The 22,693-nt window shown below is 43.3% G+C and overlaps 1 protein-coding gene across 1 annotated transcript in view; it reads right to left on the reverse strand.

The window, feature by feature from the left end:
- The window catches only part of LOC119442866 (Down syndrome cell adhesion molecule-like protein 1 homolog), a 180,104-nt gene that overhangs the window by 47,185 nt on the left and 110,226 nt on the right, over nt 1-22,693 (reverse strand). The window contains exons 4-6 of the mRNA XM_037707910.2: nt 22,336-22,473; nt 6,379-6,494; nt 5,142-5,349 (exon numbers count right to left, since the gene is read on the reverse strand). Of these exons, the coding sequence (XP_037563838.1) occupies nt 5,142-5,349; nt 6,379-6,494; nt 22,336-22,473 (462 nt within the window). The remainder of the gene's footprint in view (nt 1-5,141; nt 5,350-6,378; nt 6,495-22,335; nt 22,474-22,693) is intronic.

A 22,693-nucleotide genomic window follows, 5' to 3' on the forward strand; every position in this document is an offset into this window, starting at 1 on the left:
TTGACTCCCCGATGACAATATTGATGGTCCCATCAATATTGTCCCTCTTGGCAGTGCATTTATGATGACTCCATTAAGTCAGCGCTCCTTCGGAAGACAATTTTGTTCCGGCTGTATACGCTGGTCAGGTGATCTCTCTTCATCATCGTCATCAGCCTATATTTAAGTCCGCTGCAGGACGAAGGTCTCTCCCTGAGATCTCTAATTACCCCTGTCTTGCGCTAGCTGATCCCAACTTGCGCCTGCAAATTCCCTAACTTCATCACCCCACCTAGTTTTCTGCTGCCCTCGACTGCGCTTCCCTTGTCTTGGTATCCATTCTGTAACTCTAATGGTGCACCAGTTATCCATCCTACGCATTACATTGCCTGCCCAGCTCCATTTTTTTCTTCTTAATGCCAATTAGAATATCGGCTATCACCGTTTGCTCTCTGATCCACACCGCTTTCTTCCCGTCTCTTAAGGTTAGGCCTAACATTTAAAAAAATTATGGGGTTTTACGTGCCAAAATCAGTTCTGATTATGAGGCACGCCGTAGTGGGGGACTCCGGAAATTTGGACCACCTGGGGTTCTTTAACGTGCACCTAAATCTAAGTGCACGGGTGTTTTCGCATTCCGCCCCCATCGAAATGCGGCCGCCGTGGCCGGGATTCGATCCCGCGACCTCGTGCTCAGCATAACATTTTTTTTCCATCGCTCTTTGCGCGGTCCTTAACTTGTTCTCGAGCTTCTTTGTTAACCTCCAAGTTTCTGCCCCTTATGTTAGCATCGGTAGAATGCAATGATTGTGCACTTTTTTTTCAACGACAGTGGTAAGCTCCCAGTCAGTATTTGGCAATGCCTGCCGTGTGCACTCCAACCCAATTTTATTTTTCTGTAAATTTCTTTCTCATGATCAGGCTCCCCGGTGAGTAATTGACCTAGATAAACGCACTCCTTTAAAGACTCTAGGCTTACTGACAATCCTGAATTCTTGTTCCTTTGCCAGGCTATTAAAAATTATCTGTGTCTTCTGCATAATAATCTTCAGCACCGCTCTTACACTTTCTCCATCATTTGTTGCAATTCGTCCCCATTGTTGCTGAACAGGGCAATGTCACCAGCAAACCGAAGGATGCTGAAATATTCGCCGTTGATCCTCACTCCTAAGCCTTCCCAGTCTAAGAGCTTGAATACTTATTCTAAGCGTGCAGTGAATAGCATTGGAGAGATTGTGGCTCCTTGCCGAACCCCTTTCTTGATAGGTAACTTTCTACTTTTCTTGTGGAGAACCAAGATAAGATCTCTCCTATTCCTGCTCCAACTCCTGCTCCTCTGCCACCACCCCAGGTAATTTATACTTCTTAAAGCAATTTTACATGCTGATATCGGTTCGTAGCAGCATTAATAAACAGCTGTGCAAAGTTTAAGTTCAAAATATTTATTTTTCTGCACATATCAGTACCTTGTATATTAATTTCAGCTTTTTGTAGGGAGTTCTAGAGGGCCCGCAATAGTTTGTGAAGATTTTATGCCTCCACTATTTAACAGACACAGTCGAAATTATCCCTGAAGTGCAAGCGTGTGCCGGAAGCAGTCGAATCAGCTGCATCAGAAATACACTTCCTCACAGTGCGAAATTGAAAGGAGTCCAGAAGAGGTTACTTCCTTCGAATTTCGAACTTTAGTCATATCAAGTAGCACTTTAAGTGATGCGGGAGGGTAAACAGAAAATGCTGCCATAAATGTCACCTTGACGAAGCCGTGGGCACCGCATTACTGGCAAAGGAGCCCCCCCCCCCCCCCCTCCCATAACAATAATAGAGACTGGAGTTTATTCTTGATGTAAGGATAGCTTCGGTGGCCTATTTTCTCACCGTCACATCATTTATTAAACAGCAACACAATCCCAAATTACACGAAGAAGTTTCTTGGCACTGAGCTCTGATGGCAACCCCGCAGCGTTTTGACGGCTGAGTCGAAGATGTTCAAAAGTGTGGTCATCCCATTATACAACTTCGGCATTTTCCGACTGTATACGACGTCCACATCTTTCAATGGCTGGCAGAACCAGAGGGACTTCCTTTAGTGCTGGATAGGGTGAGTCTGCCCAATTTCATTTTCTCTCCAAGATGCGATGAAGACCAAGCACCATACGGAAGTTTCAATTCCTGAAATTCCTTTCCTCGGAACCTTCTCTCCTGAGCAATGTCTCAAGGATGCTTGCTGAGTCGGTGAAAAGTTTATAATTGTGTCAAAGAATGGGCATAATTTAAACAACCCCTTTCTACTTGAGCAAAAAAAATATTTTAAATCAATTGTTTCGGGATTAATATAATATGTTGCGGCGTCAGATGCGCTATCTGGCAAATTTTACAAGGAAGGAAAGAAGGAAGGAAAATAAGAGGCGAAAGGCAGAGAGGTTAACCAGGTTAAGTGTCCGATTGGCTACTTCTATAACTACAGTGCTTACCTGCAGATTTAAACATAGGTCCTATTGAACTTTATCCTAATTTTGTCGCTATCTGTGGGTCGGCTGCGCGTGATTTGCTAAGCTGCTAAAAACATCTTTCACAGAGAATATTAGTCTTGAACGCTTGTATTTGAGCGAACATTTAGACCCATGAAAGCGATCCACATATTCTAAGAAAATTTCCAGAGTTCCAAACGTCAACAGTTTTTCACAACGTATAAAAAACAAAAAGGCAACATAGGAAGTAATTACAAGAAAATAATGATTGTATTTTGTGGTTGCCTAATCTTATACCTAGTAGCCTGTTTTACGAAAAAATTTATATAGTATTCACATTGTATAATACATACATACATACATACATACATACATACATACATACATACATACATACATACATACATACATACATACATACATACATACATACATACATACATACATACATACATACATACATACATACATACATACATACATACATACATACATACATACATACATACATACATACATACATACATACATACATACATACATACATACATACATACATACATACATACATACATACATACATACATACATACATACATACATACATGGTCTTCGCTCAAAGTGTAATTTAAAAATTTTGGACATTGCTCGTAAAGGTCCTAGGTGGACGACCAAGGGTTCACACATTTGGAAATTACCATTTGAACAACCAAATAATTGCTCACTATATTTCCCAGGCCGACCCCGGGGAAAAGGCTGCCGAAAAAAAGCATGTTCCTTTAATCATCAGTGGTCTTGCTTTTGACCTCTTTGACAAAAACCTCCGTGAGAACGCCGTGACCTTTGTGTGTTTATTGAAACGAAAATAAAAGAAAGATATTTAATCACCTACAGTGGTGACGGCACACCTTTTTACGTAAAAGTAAAATAATAATAATAATAATAATAATAATAATAATAATAATAATAATAATAATAATAATAATAATAATAATAATAATAATAATAATATATTGCAAACAAACAGTCGCAGTTTCACCTAAAGGCGAAGCATCGATAGCGATAGCAATGTATTAGACAATTACACGAAGCATGGTTTATAGTTTTATCGGTCGTACAAATTGCAGTAAACATTTGCTTGTTAATTAAATTAACAGGCATTGCGCCACGCACGCACAGACAAACGCGAAGAGATCTCACTTGATAACCACGAAACGAACACGAACATTCACTGTCACGGTCTGGAAACTTTGGTGCCTACTGTACACAGTGGTGTCCAAAGATGATGCTTTTTAGCCTGTCCGTGTATCTTTCTCTTTCACAGAACTCAACAATGATTAAGTCCGAGTCAAGACTCTGGTCACACGGACTGAGTAAGTGATTACCATTATGAATCTGCATTTTTCTCTTCATCTAAACTGGCACGGAGCCCGTGGCCACCGAAAACTGGCAGCGCGCAATTGCATCAATGAAGCTTGCCCGACGTTGGAGGCATTGCACAGCAAGTGGCGCTCCGTTGCTACCTCGGAGGCAACGCACAGCATAGGTATGTTCCGCAACCTTCTCATAGGTGGCAGCAGCGCTTTGAGGGAGCCCACTGGAGCCAATGGAGAGAAAAGAAGAGGGCATGAGCCACCGTGGGCGCAAGGGAAGTATTGAAGCGCCGTCTGGACGACGGTGGTCGATAAAAGCGGAAAGGAGTTCGCTCTCTTTTGGCAGATGGCGCAACGTACTCTACGTCGAAGCGGCTCGCGCGCAATACGAAATGTGAGGAATGTCCTATCATAAGGCTTTACTGATTCTAGGAAGTGACTGAAGAAATACGCAAGCCTTCGGTATATTGCTAGGCGTCAATACCAACCCTATTCTTCCCCAGAATAGGGAAGCACTTGTGGACAGGGTTTCCCCTCCAGTAAAGGGAGATCTCCTACATACATACATACATACATACATACATACATACATACATACATACATACATACATACATACATACATACATACATACATACATACATACATACATACTACATACATACATACATACATACATACATACATACATACATACATACATACATACATACATACATACATACATACATACATACATACGTACATACATACATACATACATACATACATACATACATACATACATACATACATACATACATACATACATACATACATACATACATACATACATACATACATACATACATACATACATACATACATACATACATACATACATACATACATACATACATACATACATACATACATACATACATACATACATACATACATACATACATACAAACGAAAAGCGCAAGGAAAAATGGAGATGGGGTGCTGTTGCGTTACACGACTAAACAAACTGTTTACAAACTGTTTTAAACGACTACTCTGGTCCAAAATAGATACTGTGGTTCGTAAAGCACTGTCCGCATCTTAAACATAGTTATCGCTGCTAAAATTAATTTCGTCGTTTTTTTTTTTCGTGGTATCCTTGTCTTTTATTTCTTCCTTCGTTAATTTTGCCTGGAGGCATTTCACCAACTTACATGCCTGCGCCATGACTTCTTTTTTTCACCACACATTCCCTAAGCAGCAACGACAACGTATAAATCTGAATCTTCTAATGGACCACTAATAGGCCGCGCAGAGAAGAAGCCGACATGCTCACCGACCACGTTGAGGTACCCGACCTGGTTCTTCATGGGGCGCGTGTTCACTTGGCACATGTAGTAGCCGGTGTCGTCGGGTCGCACGTCGCGGATCTCCAGCTGCCAGACGCGATGGCCCGCGTGGCTCACTCGGATGCGCTCGTTCTGCACGATCACGTGCGTGTGCAGGGCCAGCAGTGTCTGCTTGTCCACGTTCAGCCACGCCACCTGCGCCGACGATGCAACATAGGACTGGGCACAGTATTCCGGGTCGACCACTTTCCCAGATACCATTTTTAGTGGACTCTGGTTGGCAAGACATCGAGAATGCTTGACGGACGAGCGAGGCGGTGCCCCAGACACTAATGCACGCAAAAGTGAAAGCATTCGTCAAAGTAACCGATGGAGCTTAGGGCCCTTGGAGATACCGCATCATCATTCTCCGCATCACGCTACGCATGCTCCTTGCAGGAGTAGATAGAAAAACCCTAAAATGGACGCACAAGAAAGTAGGTCACACGATATTTTAGTTTCTGGATTACAGACTTCCCGACCACGGATTACCGGGAGCGCGGGCTTGACAAGCTGATAATCTAGAAGACGATGCACAAATGAAATACTTGTGTTGACGTCACATTCAAATTTCCGCATATTCTTCTCGTGATGTCAAAAATTATGGCAACAAGGCTAGTTGTTCGTTTATGAACAGAAACAAATGCGCCGCATGGAATAAACTTAATGAACGCTCAATGGGAAAGTATTTTCTACTTCAAATGAGCGTGCCTAAAATTCAGTGGTCAGCAGAATCTGTGATCGGATTGGGGTGATGTTTAGGCTTCCGCTTCCCTTCAGTATCTGTCAAGAACTCGTGCGAAGTCGAACTTTCTAAAAGGTTTTTATGCTAGGAGGTAGCGACAAAGGAGTTAGTTGCAAGTTGCAAGTTCTTATAATCACCTTTTGTTTACGTGTTCTTCGTGCTAACAATGTTTTTCCATTAAGGAATTGTATTCGTGAGCAATGGCTTCCTGCCAGCTACCTAGAGCATAACCTGATTGCGTCCGGCCACGGGCTTTCGGTAAGACACGTTTGATGGGCAATGACACATGACTCGCGTTAGTTCTGCAGGCTGTACGGAAGAATATGAGTCGTGGAAAGTACATGATCGTGTATCGACTTCCTTATAGCGGTGAGATGTCATCCTGTAGTGCTCTTACGAGCCATGAAGAACAGCAACAGGGCTAGGTATAGTACACCTACCGTGTGGTTGCCCAAATTTTCTACGACACACTTGAGCGCAGCATTCCGGCCAGCCGCAACTGTGAGGCTCGGTATTGGCTCAGGGAAGTACGGTTCGTCCTTGCTGATCAGTTCATCTGAAGAAATGAAAAAAAAGAGAAGCGTAAAAATCTGTATCATAGAATGTTTTTTTTTTATTTAACCCCCAAAATTTGATTAAATATCCACCTGTCTGGATACTTGCAGCAACAAAATACGTGCTGATTGAAAACTGAAAACACTGTACTGAATATACGGCTGATTGAGCACGTTCGAGTCTTACAATAGTGTACAATGATTAAATTTTTCATAACTGCACGGAAATTGTAAGGAATAAAATCAAGCCTTGCTTTGCCCACAACTAATGGTAGCGTCGATGGCAGCATCGAAGTGACGTCGGTGGCGTCTAAGTGACGTCGATGGTAGCACTGGAGCTTCTGCATTCACGCGAGCAACCATATCCAAAAACATTCCAAAGAAACAGAATGCGAAGAGTGCGAAGTATTTTTTGCCCAATTCTTCGCACTGAGGTAGCAAGGAAGGTTCCTGTCTCGCATCGCTTTATTAAAAAGAAAATGACGTGTGACCGACAGGGACATTGACGTGCAGTCATGCAAAAATCCTTGAGCCTATCGTCAATGAATTTAACTGATTACCGACTCCTCCTATTTACTTGGAGCAGAAACTTCTGCCGTACTAGAAAAGTTGGTCATGTTTACCAAATTACGATATCGAATAGCTACATTAAAAACTATTATATACATCGATTTGGTCTGGCGCCCTCCTCCTTGTACTCATACTGTGGTGAGGATGATATAATAGAACACTTCTTCCTGTCATGTCGCTGTTTTTTATCATTAAGAAAATGTACTTTAGAAGGACAATTTCATGGCGCTGGAGGGAATCTAACCATTCCCGATATTCTACCTTTAGGAGCCTCTTATATAGGACATCATCATAGGAATGTTGGTGCAGCTGTTGTGAGGTTTATAATTGAATCAGGAAGATTTCCTTGGTAAATTCTTAAATTTTTATCCGACTGCATTCTTTTTATCCACTATTCACAATTACTCAATAGTGCTTCTGTTTAGACTCCAGCAATTATTTTCTTAACTCAGCCGATTCTTGGCCAGTCCCCCTTATAGCCTTATAGGGTATGATCCACTCTTGGAAGCAAACAGGCGAACTGAACCTCGAGCAGATCACAGCAGACCGGTGCTCTAACCATTAGGCCGCAATCGCTTTTTCTGTCTTTATTGCTGATTTCGACAAGACAAAACAGAGTACAATTGCTAAAACAAGTCAGCTTATACGTATCTCATTCCAAAGCCAGCCAGCTCTTTGAAACGCTCGACATGTGCGCCCCATGCCCCTTCCTCGTCTTCCTTCCTTGTGAAGGCGCCGTGTTAGACTGCACTATCTCCGGGACGGGCCCATTTTACTCAGTACTTTCCTCGTTACACGGTACGTAGAAATTGCGCGACGTTGTACTGACTTCATGATCGCTCAAGTTAACCATGCATTAGCATTACTTCGCCAGAGTACAAATGTCATCGTTGTTTTAAAATACACCACATGACATAACCATTTATGCGTTCGATTGCATAACAGGTAGTCACTGATGACGTCACAATTTGCGTGTCTCTCTCTTATGCGCCTCCACCAGGTATGTAGAAACGAACAGTTATCATGTCGTAAGCTCGCGGCGAGTGCCAGCCATACGATAGTCTTCAAGGTAGTCGTCGTCGTGCTGCAGTCTTCCCACACACGTACGCTCGCGATCCCCACACACGACTACTCAATTTACACAAACACGTTGGTCCACCTGCTATCGCTTTGCGGAACCCGAGACAGTGCAAGATAGTCAGGTACCTGCAAAATGCTTCGCGTAACATCGATTCATTACCCGGAAGCCCGTAATGAAGCCATACCAACAAGTTCAAGTTCAGACCCTTTTGAGTAACATCGATTTCCATATTGCGTAGAATCTGCGCAATGTTTTATCTTTGTGAAATGCTTCAAATATCTGTAGAACAAACTGGATTTTCAAACGACATGCTAGCACGCTCGCGCATATTTCACAGGTTGTTATTGGTTATTTTATTATTAAGCACCCTTGAAACTGCTCAGGCTGCTGGCAGCGGTGCTTCTTTCACGGTGAAGATCCCGCTCCTTCTCATCACTCAAAAATAATAAATTATTTTGATACTTAAATGATTCCCAATTATACCTTTTATTCGCCTGTTTCCTTTTTACACGTGGATTTAGATGTATAATACTTGTAACGTTCGGTAACACATGTTAATTGACATGTTCAGCACACCTGTTAGATGCCTGGACAGTGACGTAGTTTGTACGGCATCTTGATTTTTCGTTTTAGTGTTTTTTACCTGCTAACCAATGTGTAATCATGCGGCACTGACACCACTGCCATTGTGACGCTCAATATGACAACAACATCATCCCGCTCCCTCCCTTCTGTAATACCCAACAGCCTTTAGGGGTATTCGAAATTAAAATTTTAATAAATGCAAGCACTCGCTCGATGAAAGTGTCCCACAACCGTTTTCCTACAGTCACAAGGGCGCCTTATAGACCCTGAGAGCCCTGTGCTACTTCAATGGCAAATTAGATAGGCCACTATTGAATCAGTGGCTGTTGAAGCAATGGCTTACCGGTGAGTCGGAAGCCTATCGGTTCGAAGAGCTTCGGAATATTCGTATAATGGGGGCAATTAGAGAACATTCTAAATGTAGTCCTGGCTATGTATTTGATAATCAGCTTATTGCACCTTCTCACATGTCTTATCCAGGAAGCTTTACACGAAGAAAGCCTCATCCTAAGCCAGAACGTCACCTAAAGATAAGTCTTAAGTGCACCTGCACTACATGTAGTCAAACCAAAGAAGAGGCTATACAAATAGACAAGTGCTTATAGATGCGCGAAAGTGCACCAGTATGGACACCTCCGCGTTCGCGCTCGCATGCGCGAACGTATACACACGAAAGCCCCTTCCTTCCTTATTCGTTCAGAGGTGCTTATGCTTCATTCAGAAGCCTCGTTCCATGATGTGCGCCCTACATTACTCTCATCTAACTTCTCACTTTCTTTCTTTTTTACGTCATAAAAATTTGTTTGCCTGCAAAACTGCTCTAAAGGCTTGCACATCTCGAGATGCCCCGCGATGAAATGCGACAGCATCAGGCGTGGAGTAAGCAAACCACCACGCCATTGAGAGCAGCTTTTGACTTGCAAATTCATAGCGGCTCTAGACGCAGCTGCCGGGGCTCCACAACTCCGGAGACTCCAGATAAACACCTCGGAGTCTCGCATCTGTTGGCTTGGGATCGCTGCATTGTCGTGGCAGGAGGTGCAAAAGGAATAAGTGAAGTGAGCCTAGAACTCCTCGCTGTCTTCCGGAAAATTCATAGAAGGGGGAGGTAGGAAAACGGCAGTTTCAACTAGGCGGTGGATAACGCACACATAACGCACACTTAAAGCATCGCCTGCGGAAAACAAGAAATTTGCTTATTCGAAATGTTGTAATATGCACATTTATTTTTCGGTTTTGCCGCGAACGAACGCTTAAGCCGTCCGGTGTGAAGAAATGAAAGTGACTCGAAGCGCTGCGGCATATTTATGCGAAGACACTAGAACAGACGAGCCTTCCGGCGAAATTTAGCAGCACGCTCTTCCCTGATACGCGGAAAGTTACGTTTCGAAAAAGAAGATTCGACTGTGACGTAGGCCTAATTGTTTCGGTGAAGCAGCACAGTGCGTCTATAAACTCGTAGAAACTGCATATTGCTAGAAAACCCTTTACACTGCTGTCACTTTGTGTTCTGTGCTTGATAACATCCTAAAAACAGTCACAAGCAAATTCTATCAGTCCTTGCTGTCTGACATTTGGTTGGCACTTCCCCACTTGCGTTCCCAAAAAATACGATCAGCATTTTTTTTATCGGCGATTGAAAAAGTTGAGATAATAACTTCGGTGGCGAACCCTGCTTATGTACTAAATTTTTCACGCGTTGTTTTGGTTATGACGCACTAAACAGAAAGCGTGTCTGGCCTCTACAGGTATTACAGGGAGAGAAACGGTAGGGGGGGTGCGGTTATTTATTGACTGTAGGCTCGTCTCTCTGTTCCGGTTCTCACTTTCATGTTACCTTTATTTTCTCACACTTATGCTATCTTCAATTCTTGAGCACTTGGCAACCATGCACATAATGATTAGAATACAGTCAACGACGTACGAACCCTCGATCTCTGCCTGCCTGTGGATTTTAAGTTTGTAGTCTTTTTATCACCTTGACTGACCTTGTGTGGATAACCTATCTGGGTTAGTGTTCGTGCTATAGCCTGCTACGGTCCTCACCCCTGTGTCCCAAAAGAGGCATAGAGGAGCGGAGAAAACATGTATTTATTGCGAAAGGTAGTAAAGTCCGGCTCAGACTTGTTGCTGCCGACATCTACATAGCGCTATTGGAAGGGAGAGAAGGATAAAAAATACGTATGACGTGTGACGATGTGGAGACACAGTATGGGAAAGCGTGGTGTAGCGTTTCTAGATAAAGGTTTGCTTATTCTTCCTCGCTGTGCGCCCCAGTCATCGCAACGTGGTGAACGCCCACAACAGCGACATGTACAGGCCTCATCAGGATTAACCGAAACGCGTGAGACGCAAACGGTAACAACACGCAACTCGCCACTCATCGATAGTCATGTGCAATGTCACTGACTTTATACGCACCTGCTGCTCCGGTCGTACCGCCGTACATGCCCGGTAAATATTGAGAACCTCAGGATTGGAATCACGATAACATCGACGCTTCGAGTGGAGATTTCTTTCTCTCTGTTTCTTTCTTATATTTTTTTTTACAGCGATGGCTGTTATGGTTCACCCCTCCTGGCCGTTTTGATGTCCGCCGGTGGCCACCGCCGTTCGTCGCTAAAATCCCAAAACCCTTTGGGCGAAAATTTCACAGAAAGAAAAATAAATAAATTCTCCTTGTTTCATTCCGACTTACGACAAACGTTTTGGCAGTACAGTATTCTACCTCTCAGCCACCCTGCTTTCAGTGGCTTCCAAGTTACTGCGGCGTCTTAGGTAACGAACGCGCCGACTACGCTACTCGGTCGGCCTTTCAAGGCGACGAAGAGGACTTGATACCGCTATCAAGGACAGATGCAGCTGAAAAACTTCGAATGCTCACCCGGGATATCATGTTCTCCATGTGGAACACAGGATGTTTTCAAAGCAACCGGCTGCGCCACATAGACTCTTCTCTCCGCCTTCGCATTCGAGCAAGACTCTGTAGACGCGAAGATATATACCCTGCTTTATCGAATATGGCTAGGAGTGGCCTTTACGAAGTGTTTTGCATTCCGAATTGGATAGGCCGACGACACCTCGTGTGATGACTGCTGTGGTAGCGAGGATACTCTTCAACACGTCTTCTGTGACTGTCCTCGCTACATTTTGCAGAGACGATCGCTCGCAATCGCGATATCGCGCTTTAACCAAAGAACTTTAACTGAATAAATAATTTTAGAATGTCAACATCACAAGTCATCACAGCAGAGGGCGACGAGAGCACTGTTGCAGTTTTTAAGGGCAACAGACTTGGAGAAGCGGCTGTAGCTTGAAGTGATGTTTATAGTGCTTCAAGTTCTACCGTGCTGTGCGGTGATGGTATACGGTGACACTGACCGACTGCGCGCGTGAGAAGACGGCGCGCACCCTCCCGCCTTCGTCCCTTGCGAATGCGAGAAGACACTGCTGCGTCAAGCCACCATCCTTTTTGGCTCGCCCTCCCAAGATTTCGCTCGCACCTACAGCACACAGCGCGTGGCCGCGATGTTATCGCATATATACTTTATATGGAACATCACGGCGACGCCAATGGCGAAAGTTCGCCTGGAGTGTCCGTATAAATGCTATCGCAACAAAATTAATTTTGCATAGCAGAGCGTGGGCTAAAAAAAATTGCCCGCCAATCCACCCTGTGAAGGTGGTTGGAAAGCGAAGCTTTTTACGCCACCCTCACGGTGACTGCGGCGCACTTGATATTTCACACACTACAACGTAACTTTAACCACGGCCTTTATGTTCACTACTGTTTCACAGTAGTGAACATGAACTGTGAACAATGTTCACTACTGTTTTTTATGATCGGTGTGATATACACTACTAGACTACCCCATAGTGGGGTAGTCTAGAAAATGAACCGAAGCAGTTACTAGGCTGGAAGCGTTTCGAATGACGTCAACCCTCTTTCAAGCAGCTGCATAAGCTTTGCAACAGCTGCAATCTAATCTTACGGACCGCGCCGAGCCTGTTTCCGTTGTTTGCCCGCAGCCCTTATCATCCATCATGTTGGCTCATCACTTTGAAGCTTGTTTTTGTGGTTTTTCTTGCGAAAACGAGTGCCTAGTTGTACGCTGAATGCCTGAATTCAAGTAAGCTATACTGCTATACCTGCAATTGTTAGCGGTTCGTCGGGATCGTTTTTTGATTACAACGACGGACACGACAGAACCCTTGGCTGGTAGAGGTTCAAAGCTTCGCTTTAAAAAGATAAACTTATAAATTTAATGGAGGTGGTCCAATATTAGGTTTTCTAGAGTCCTCCTACAGGTAATGTCAATGATTGAGCGCGTCTGCTTCGTCTTCATTAGTCTTCCTGTTCAAGCACTCGGCTTCCTCTAACGTTTACTGGGTGACGCTGACGTCATCTTGTTTTAATTTTAAATTCTTCAAGCATAGCGTGAGGCCTGTTATGGTGTTCACCGAAATATAAATTTGGGGAAAGCAGGACAAAATCAAGAAATAAATAGCTAAAAGGTTGTTTTAGTAGAGGCCAGTGGCTTTAAAAAATGAGTTTTTACGTTCCGAAACCACAATATAATTATGAGGCACGCCATGGTGAGGGACTCCAGATAAACGTTTACCACTTGGAATTGTTTACCACTTGGGATTGTTTACGTGCACCTAAATCTAAGTACATGAGCGTTCTTGCATCTCGCCCGCGTCGAAATGCGGCTGCCGCGGTTGTGGTCGCACCGACGACTTCAATCCCAGTAGCGCAACGTCATAACCACTGGGCTACCACGACGTGTGGTTTACCAGTGGCTAACTCCGGGTAGTAAGAGGAGTAAGCAAACCGAGTCTTTCCACTTCACCGCTGGGAGGCGCAACTTCCGCAAACGAGCACAGCCCACACTTTCTTTACTTCTCGAAAGGGGATTGTTCGCTCGCGCCTGCGAATGTTCAATCCAACAAACAAGGCACAAAATAGTCTATGGTTTGCTGCGCGTTACAGCTCGCCAGCTATAGCGTCACTGCTTCGCGTTGCGGGTGAAACGAATTTTTTTCTGGTCATACAACTCATCTCGGCAGAAAGAATGGTAGCCGTCTGTCTCGATCGACGTTAGCCCTAATTTGTTGACCTTCGCGAGCGCTGAGAATGATTAAGTGAAAGAATATTGTATTAAACCTGACGACCCCAAAAGTAATTTGATGTAGAACTCCGTGTGACGAATTTACGTTTTGTAATGTTTTTATTTGTCTTTCAAAGATCACACAAGGACGAAGTAGACGAATAAAAGCACGATGGTTCCTTATTTCGTTTTCCCCAGCTTCATATGTTGTTCTGCATTTACACTAGCCATTTTCTCTGTAGTCCCGCTATATAGTAAAAAAATGCACCTGTCTGTTTCCAACATAGAAACATTAAAACAACAAATATCCACATAGAAAAAAGTTCTATGGAGATGTTTTATAATTATAACTAGTGTAGCTAACCAAGCGAGCTTTTGGCAAATTATTGATCGTCGGAGCATTAATAATTTTATACTTACCTATATTCAGTATATTTATATGATTATAGCCAATTCGCTCACATATTAGTGCTGTAAACATGAACAGCTGCTCAGACAAGTGAGAAAAAGACTGCAACGCTGTGTTTCGTTTCTTCGGTCACGGTCGTGTCTGTGGCGTTGACATGCTGCATTCACGCAAATGTGTTGTTGCGTATATGGAGTGCCAAGCTGCTGGACGCAGAGTGATGCAACATTATACTTCCCCGTAATATCCTGTGTGAGCTGTCCTATAGTCCACTGCTTCTTTTTCAAAGTATGACGGTACAAAGAAGGGGAAAAAAAGAAAACAAACAATAAGAGGAAAAGAAAAGAACAATGGAAAGGAAGAAGAGAAGACCGCAGCGGCGGAACGCTCCACAGTGGTTTGTACAGCACCTCTCGGAGGTATTTCCGAAGTTAAAGATCTAGAGGCAGAAGTCAAAATATAGAGGCAGATAGACGGAAGCACTCTGTGGATAGAAAGAGGAAGAGAGCGAAATAAACCAGGCCGGGGTGCCCAGGCAGGTTGGAAAACGTTTGGCAGATGGATTATCTTTATCAAAAGTGACGTTCTGGAGTAACGTACAGGCTATCTTTATAAATAGAAAAGGCCAAACGGCTGTTGTCAGCGACGGATAGCTGGTCTGTACTTTTATATATATATATGGTGCATTCCACCGAACACACAAGATGACAAGGATGACTTTGGAAAGGATAAGTTCATCTACTGAAAATACTTTCCGCCTATTTGATGCACCTCGGTCGTACGGCTTCACTCTTGAATGAGAGGAGGCCGCAACAGTGAAATAAAAAATGTAGTAATAGGATACGACGAGACCACGCGCGTAGGTACTGGCATGCTTTCGACATATTGGGTAAAAACCATGGGATGAACAGACAACATGCTGGCACGCTGCTTCGACCCGCTCATTTACCTGTTACAATATTGCCAGGGCATGCAAGGTATGCTGTGAGAGCAGCGCTTAGTGTAAGAAGGATCCCGGAATGCTTTCGCAAGTCTCTCTGGGAACTGGTGTTGCAACTTTGAAAACATGGTCACAACAACCGAGAAAAGAAAAATATAATTTCTGCCCTTTTCAGCCATGTCGTCACGTGTGCATTGACATGGAAGCGTTGTACAGAGGCGTTTACTAACGTTAATTGCTTGAATGGCGCCATAGAGATTTTGACTTTTTTTTTCTCTTTGAAACAGTTGCACTTGATTTCACTCTATGCCTTCATATAAGGCGCTTGTCGTGTGGAGTATTTTTTTTTTTTCATTTCATAATCAGTTTCATAATCAAGGTTGCTTGCATGACAAGTGCTTCGTGAGTGCGGTGTTGTATTACACAAAATAAGCCCGTATTTAGGATTAGGCTCTAGGTATTACGCTTTATCTAAGTGCACGGGAAACGGAGAAATGCTCTCCGTAGGCAACCGCATGCCTGAGTTAAATGACAGTTGTCCTATGCATTTTAAAACAGAAAGTTAAGTGATATAAAATCTTACGTACATTTTCTTTTACAATCAATTTTTGTATTTAACCGACATTTCGTGGAGATGGAACGTTACCCTTTCATCTTTGTTTCGTCTAAAGGGACAAAACTTCACCTTAAACGAAAACAGATGCCACTTTGTGAACAGCACCACTGTAAACGTCTAAATAGGACGGGGGCATCAGTACGCAAACTTAAGTAAGATATTTGCTTTGTTTACGTCAGTTTCGCAAATCTATTTTTCACATAAAAGTGGTATATTCCGTATTCATGTGCTAAGTATAGTTGTAGTCCGCTCTAGATTCTGTAACAGATGTAATTTACTTGCCTGCAATGGCTGTTTTCGTTGCCGAGTAACAAAGTTACAAAGATGCTGTTTCAATGACAATGCTGTGGGAGGCACAATGTGATGCCCACCAGCTTATGTTTATCGGGATGGAGACGACGTGGCGATCGCAAAAGCAGTAGGTGAGATAGCCTCTAAATAAAGTATCAGCGGGTAGGAGCCGCGAAAAGCTGAACAAGTAAAACTGATAACGGTGCCTCGTACAAAGAAATAAGAGAAAACAGATACAAGCTGAAAACGCTGTGCTTGTCACCGTAGTAGAGATCTGAACTTCTGCAAAAGAAAATAAATAAATAAATAAATAAATAAATAAATAAATAAATAAATAAATAAATAAATAAATAAATAAATAATATGAAATGAAAGTTTTTCAGCCACTTGTCATCGCTTGCGACGAATTTGATTGGTACCGTGTGAAGAAATGAGATCGATAGCATTTCGAAGAGGGTAGTGAAACATTGCTTCCTAAATAAAAATTCTTGTAGCAGTTTCGAGCCAGATAGATTGTTATTCAGAAAATTTGATGCAACTTTAGTAATTTGACGATAGCAATCGCTGTATGTACTATATCACCTGGCGTACTCCTTGTCTTGAGACTTCACTGGTATTGACGTGCTTTACGGCTCCAAATTCACTTACGTTCGATAGTTAAGTGGAGAAACGGGTTTAACAGATTTCACTCGTTCTGTGTTTTAACGTCCATGCACGTTTTTATCGAGCACGTATTTTTAATCTCACACCAACTCCACGCAATACGCGTTTGTTTAGCAACGCGATTGGGAGAGAGTGCAACCAACGAGAGGGAAGGTTAGAGGTCAACCAAACAGGAAAATGGTAGCTACGCTGCGTCGACAAAAGGCTGTAGAAAGATGGAGAAGGTGGCCTAAGCGCGCACAGATGACGTGTGCAGCACAACTACAGAGGGTGAACACATGCCGGTGGAGTTCAGCTGTACATCGCTTGAACAGCTTTATGAGCCAGAAGTATACACATCTACTTTCCTTAAATGTCTTCCCATGAAAAGGTTTCAAAATTTCAGTCCGTTATAAGATTGTCCAATTGTGAGGAGATGGAGTTAAATATTCCTTACCCGTCATTTCTTTCCCAGGTCTACATAATACCTCCTCTCAGCACCGTCAGACACGCGCTACATCTGCGATTGTGCAGAAATGTCTCAATAGGTGTTTTAAAAAATACTTGACAAAGCAACTGTGGGTCCGCCCACACTTTTGCTCAAAAAAGTAAACAGCTAACAAGCCCCTTGCAGCGTTCTGTTGCGAATGAATGAATGAATGAATCAATCAATCAATCAATCAACCAATTTTGTTGATTGACTCAACAAAACTTCCTTGAACGCCCCTAAATGCAACACCGAAATTGATACTTTAGCTATCAAACTTTATTCTCACTTCCTTATTTCTTTACAAGTTCCGAATGCCATATAACTGAAAAATACGTTCTGTACCCAACGAGTACGGCATAAAAAAAAAAATGTCTTTCTCACGTGGACCCACTGTCCGTGCAAGTGTGGCCCGTTATTTCCTGAAGGACAGCCGGGCGGAAATAAGACGCACACAATCTCAGATGGGCGAGTGAGCGTCGAAAATACGCGCGCGGTAGGCCTGAGCAGAGATTTTTCCCAAGCTGTCGCGCGCACCGCACACAGGAAGCCGCGGGATGCCTGCGCGCACGAGCAATCTGGACTGTCGAGCTCGACGCAGCGCGCTTCGACCCCTGCTGCAGCGTGCGCGCCGCGTGAATATTTCAGCAGCTGCAGCGAGCGCATTACGCGCGCGAGATAGATCGCGACGCCAGGCGTGTCGGGGCTCATCGGATTCCTCAAGGAGCGCGGGCGCCGCCTTGTCTAACCGATGGGCCAAAAGCCACTTTCATGCCAACCAGAATCAGGAGGACGGCACGCGTTGATGCGCTGGGATGGCCGCGGCTGATTCTTTGCCTTCTTGTTCTTCTTTGCCCATCACAGATCTAGTATCAGTCTCTGCGCAATGCTTGGGGCGTCTAATTCTCGGCTAAGTGCTGTTATTTTACATAAGGAGATCACTTAATTTTATGTTACCTGGGAAATTAAAAGGCCATAAGGATCGATTGTCTTTCTTCTTTTCTATTTTGACAGAAGAAAAGAAATATAGGTCGCGATGTCAAATGATGTCGGTTGATTGAAAAAACTACTGCGCATCTGAAGAAGATTGGAGGCATATTACGTATACCAGTTTGTTGCCACTATCTTGTAAGACATATCTAGGATATTACCGTGATGTCAAGTATGAGAAGTTGGTGATTGAGTAAACGACTAAAGTTTATCGTATACGTGGGTGCCACCTCGCAAAATGTTATTTATGCTTAAGGTTACCACTTTGGTAACGTTCCGAGCATTTTAAGTTGAAGCGGGTTGCATTGTGGAAAGGTCCGCGAGCAGCCCCTCACAAGTTGGAAAAGGTGGCGCACGAAACAGACCATTTAATAAACTTAGCAAGGTCTGGAGAATGAGAACCCACGGTAAACGATGCAAGTGTTCAAGAAACGTATAAACAAACTGGCGTATACCGACGGCTACCGGCGTACCGTTTGCTTGCGAGCTAACCCTGGTTCCGGCTGGGCGGACGTCGCACATACGCATGTTTGCGACTGCGGTTTGAAGCAGTCTTCCCGCTGAGCTTTTCCACTAGTGGCTTATGAAGCATCAAGCACGGCGCTATCGTTGCAGCATCCGTGACGTCAGGTGATTGTTCGTTCGAGAAACCTACCTCGGGCAGATGGCACATGCTTGCAGGCATATCGCCATGAAGTTATTTCAGCGATCACCACAAATGCCTCCGCTACGACGCTCCTTACAGTCAAGGCTACAGCGTGAACGCCAGAAGTGAATGCCGATACAACAGCAAATGTATTCTTTTATTCAAAACAACGACCAGAAAAATACAAGTTCACAAGGGTACTTCCGTGTCGACTATGAAATAAATTAAGGGTAAAGTTCGTGAAGGCTTCCCTCCGGACTCGAATGGCCGTAAGGTTGTTGATAATATTCTGTAATTTCTTTAAAATAATATTTGCGCTTGTAATCGCTTTTAGTAAAGCGTGATGTATATAAATGACACGAAACGCTAGATGTGCGTTTTCTCAGTTAAAGGACACGCTAACCTTGTTGGGGAACACATTTTGTGTTAACATCAAAGCAGCCAAAGAGAGTTTGTTTAAGAGTGCCTTTGAAACTTCGTGCTTCTGAGTTTTGTGCGAAAGAAACACATGAGGAAAACATATTCTCAGATTATATTTGTAGACGTAACATCTGTGAGAAATTGTAAATAGGTAACATTTACAGAAAACGAAAGGTTTCTAGCTCAGGAAACGACGTAAAAGAGGAAGACAGGAGTTGATGCCAACTTGGCATTTTCGCAACCACTCGCTATAACATCACTGCTTGCGGCAACATCAGGCAGAGGATGAATGGTTGCTTAGCAATACAAGCGATTTAAACAATGACTGCAAATTGAACTAGGTAACTTTTGTAGATATTTTCTAGGTGTGAAAAATATGCGACAATATTTTAACACCCTGAAATTGTGCCCAATGACGTCACAATGCCTGAATTTCAGTGCGAAATCCAGAAGTTAAAGTTTGACATTTCATCCTGTTCAGCACACTAATCAAGCAACCAGTCAACGACCATCTTCCATTGAAACGTGTCATGGTTTACCGATCCTTATCCACACGTGGCTTTATTTTGACATTTTTTCGGAAAGTTTTAAGATTCTTTATGCAGGGGCTACTCGGACCAAAAGTTCTCGTGATTTCTGCTGAGGTTACTGAATGCAACGGTAATGCTGGCCGCCTTAATATACAAGGTGCTATATCTCCAGAATGTGACCTTTCTACCCTCTCGCCTGTATCTTCTCAATTCTCCTTCCTCCCTCCATCTCCCGCACGTAAAAGTCAGGCAACGTGAAGTAAGTCTTGTTGCCTCTTCTGCCCTCGCTCCCCATATCGCTCTCATTCCATCTTTTTCAATCTCTCTCTCTCAGTTACTGCTCTTAGTTGTTCCTGTGAAACTAAGTGTAACGATACTTGGGTGATTCTACCGAGCTCCCTATCACATCCAAACTAAGAATCACGCGGAAGTGTTTCACATATCGGACTCCGTTGTGCACCTACCAAATCGCGATAATGCAACGGACGTAACCACCGTGAAGACAAATGAATCATCATATTTCCTTTTTCTGTCTCGTTAAACTAACATTAACTGAAGAGGCCGCTTCAGCGCTTGGCCTGCTTTGCTTCGGATTTCAAAATGGGCAGACTCGCAGTAATGTTTAAAACAAGTCTGGCAGAACCCATTCATATGGGTTCTGTATGAGGTGTATAGGGTGTATGAGCTGTATGAGGTGTATATGAAGCTAGACTCACCTCTCGCGTATTCCTCTTGACCCGCTTCGCCATCTAGGGGCGCCACCGTGAAGTTCGCGCGTGGCGCGCTTGAGTAATTATACGCGTATATTCAGATAACATTGTTTGAATATATACATGACGTTCGTTTGAGCCCGCCCAGAGTCATAAAAATTTTAAAGGGTATTTTTTTGTCATTGAAGGGTGACACTTTCCCAGTGCCCCAAGTTGCCGTCAGAGATGTTCATTGAAATGATTCACATACCCAGCGGCACATAATCCGTGGTCCGACTTGGCGTGAAAGAGGCGTGCCCAGTGGCAGACACTGATTGAGCCAAGTTGGTCCAACAGTTGCTTTTGAACTCGGTTTCCTGAGCGCTCGTCCTGTGTTCTTCCTTCTGTCCGTGTTTTTTACCGCTGTTTTTCTACACCATGAGCACAGCAGCCCACTGCTCTACCCACTATATAGACGTAGACTATACCTAGTGATCTAAGTTGGCGGGGAAACGGTTAGAACACGGAAACAAACCGTATATTGCGTGAATTATTCTCACAATCCTAATCTCATTAGATGTTTTGGCCACCCATGCCCTTAAGTGGATTTATCGTACTCACAGTTGGTTCCTGCAGGACTTGATTGAAGAACGCCACACATTTTTGTGATGGGACGCACCTCCTGACTTATTAACGCAATTAGAATTTTTGTGAGACTTCGCGCACTTTCGGGTACCCATGCTTGCTTCCATGTTCTAAGCGTTGCCCCGCCAGCTTGGGTCACTGGTAGACCACACAATAGGTAGAGCATCGCACTGCTGTGCTCAGGGAACCGAGCCGCAGTTCAAGGATAACTGCGGAGATCTCGAAGGTGACGCTGTTCTACAATATGGATAATTAGATTGCAGGGTTGATGACGATGATGACCAATGTAACTGCATGGTTGAGAACACGCTGGAAAGAAAATATAATTATTCTATTATGTATTAAGGAATATTCTGTGAAAATGGTATCGTATATAGGAACGTTCGGTCCACAAGCTAGCAGATCAAAAACAGATCCGAAACAATTCATAATTACCCCATAAATTAATTACACATTGTAAGCCTCCTCGCACGTGAGGCCGTACTACAATAAAACCAAGATGGCCTCGTCCCAGCGCTTCGATATACCGGGTGTTTTCAGCGAATACTTTCCAAATTTTCTAAAGGTTTCCTGTGGCAGATAGCACAATTATAGTTCATGAGCTGGTCTACTCGAAGAGGTGGACATTACTTGCACAAAAAATGGAAGTGCATAATCGACTAATTAATGAAAATCTACTAATTAAGTTTTTAACTAGTGACCTTATGGCCCATATTGCAATGTACAAATTCTAGCCGTGGAGTTCGCAAGGCGGATCCACTTGGAACGAATTCTCAGCATGATACCAGTTTCTAGATATTAATTCCCTAACTTTGCGGAGAATGGCATTGGCGCTCCAGTTAATGTTGTGCTTCAGTGCATAAAACGACGTTTTGTTAAGAAAGTAACTCGAACGCCAGTGCATTGCTCGAACGCTAGCGAATAAAGCAACGTGTTCACGATAATGATCAGTCGATGTGGGTTTATGTTATACGATAGCTTGTATCTGTTCAAAACATCCTGGGTTGTTCAAAATAACGCCCCACTCTATTACACGCCGCCCCTCGTAGTGCAAGTGCAGCTTCTCGGAGTTAAAAGCCAATCAGACATCTCAACAGATCATTACTCAGTCCAACAACGTTGATCGCTGTTGTCTTCATAGGAAGGGAAAGTAAGCAAGGAGAGAAATTAATTAATTTCATTAGGTTTTCTCACCTTTCTTTTCTTGTTGCTCTTGCACGAAGCGATGTTTTCTCCTTTTCGACTTTCGTCGTCCCCGGTGAAGTTGTCTCGTGGCAGGAGAACTTGACCACGAAGCAGCATTGGAAAATGGAACCGCACTGTGCCGTTTGTCTGGAAGGTTAAAATTGGCATCAGTTTCGGCATTTTTCAGAAAAGAGTCGACCTCTTCTTTGTAATGAATGCAGCGATTCATCGCAATAGTTATTATTATTATTATTATTATTATTATTATTATTATTATTATTATTATTATTATTATTATTATTATTATTATTATTATTATTATTATTATTATTATTATTATTATTATTATTATATGGTACTTAGGAGA

The sequence above is a fragment of the Dermacentor silvarum genome, chromosome 2, assembly GCF_013339745.2.
Source record: "Dermacentor silvarum isolate Dsil-2018 chromosome 2, BIME_Dsil_1.4, whole genome shotgun sequence".
In the NCBI taxonomy this organism is placed as follows: domain Eukaryota; kingdom Metazoa; phylum Arthropoda; class Arachnida; order Ixodida; family Ixodidae; genus Dermacentor; species Dermacentor silvarum.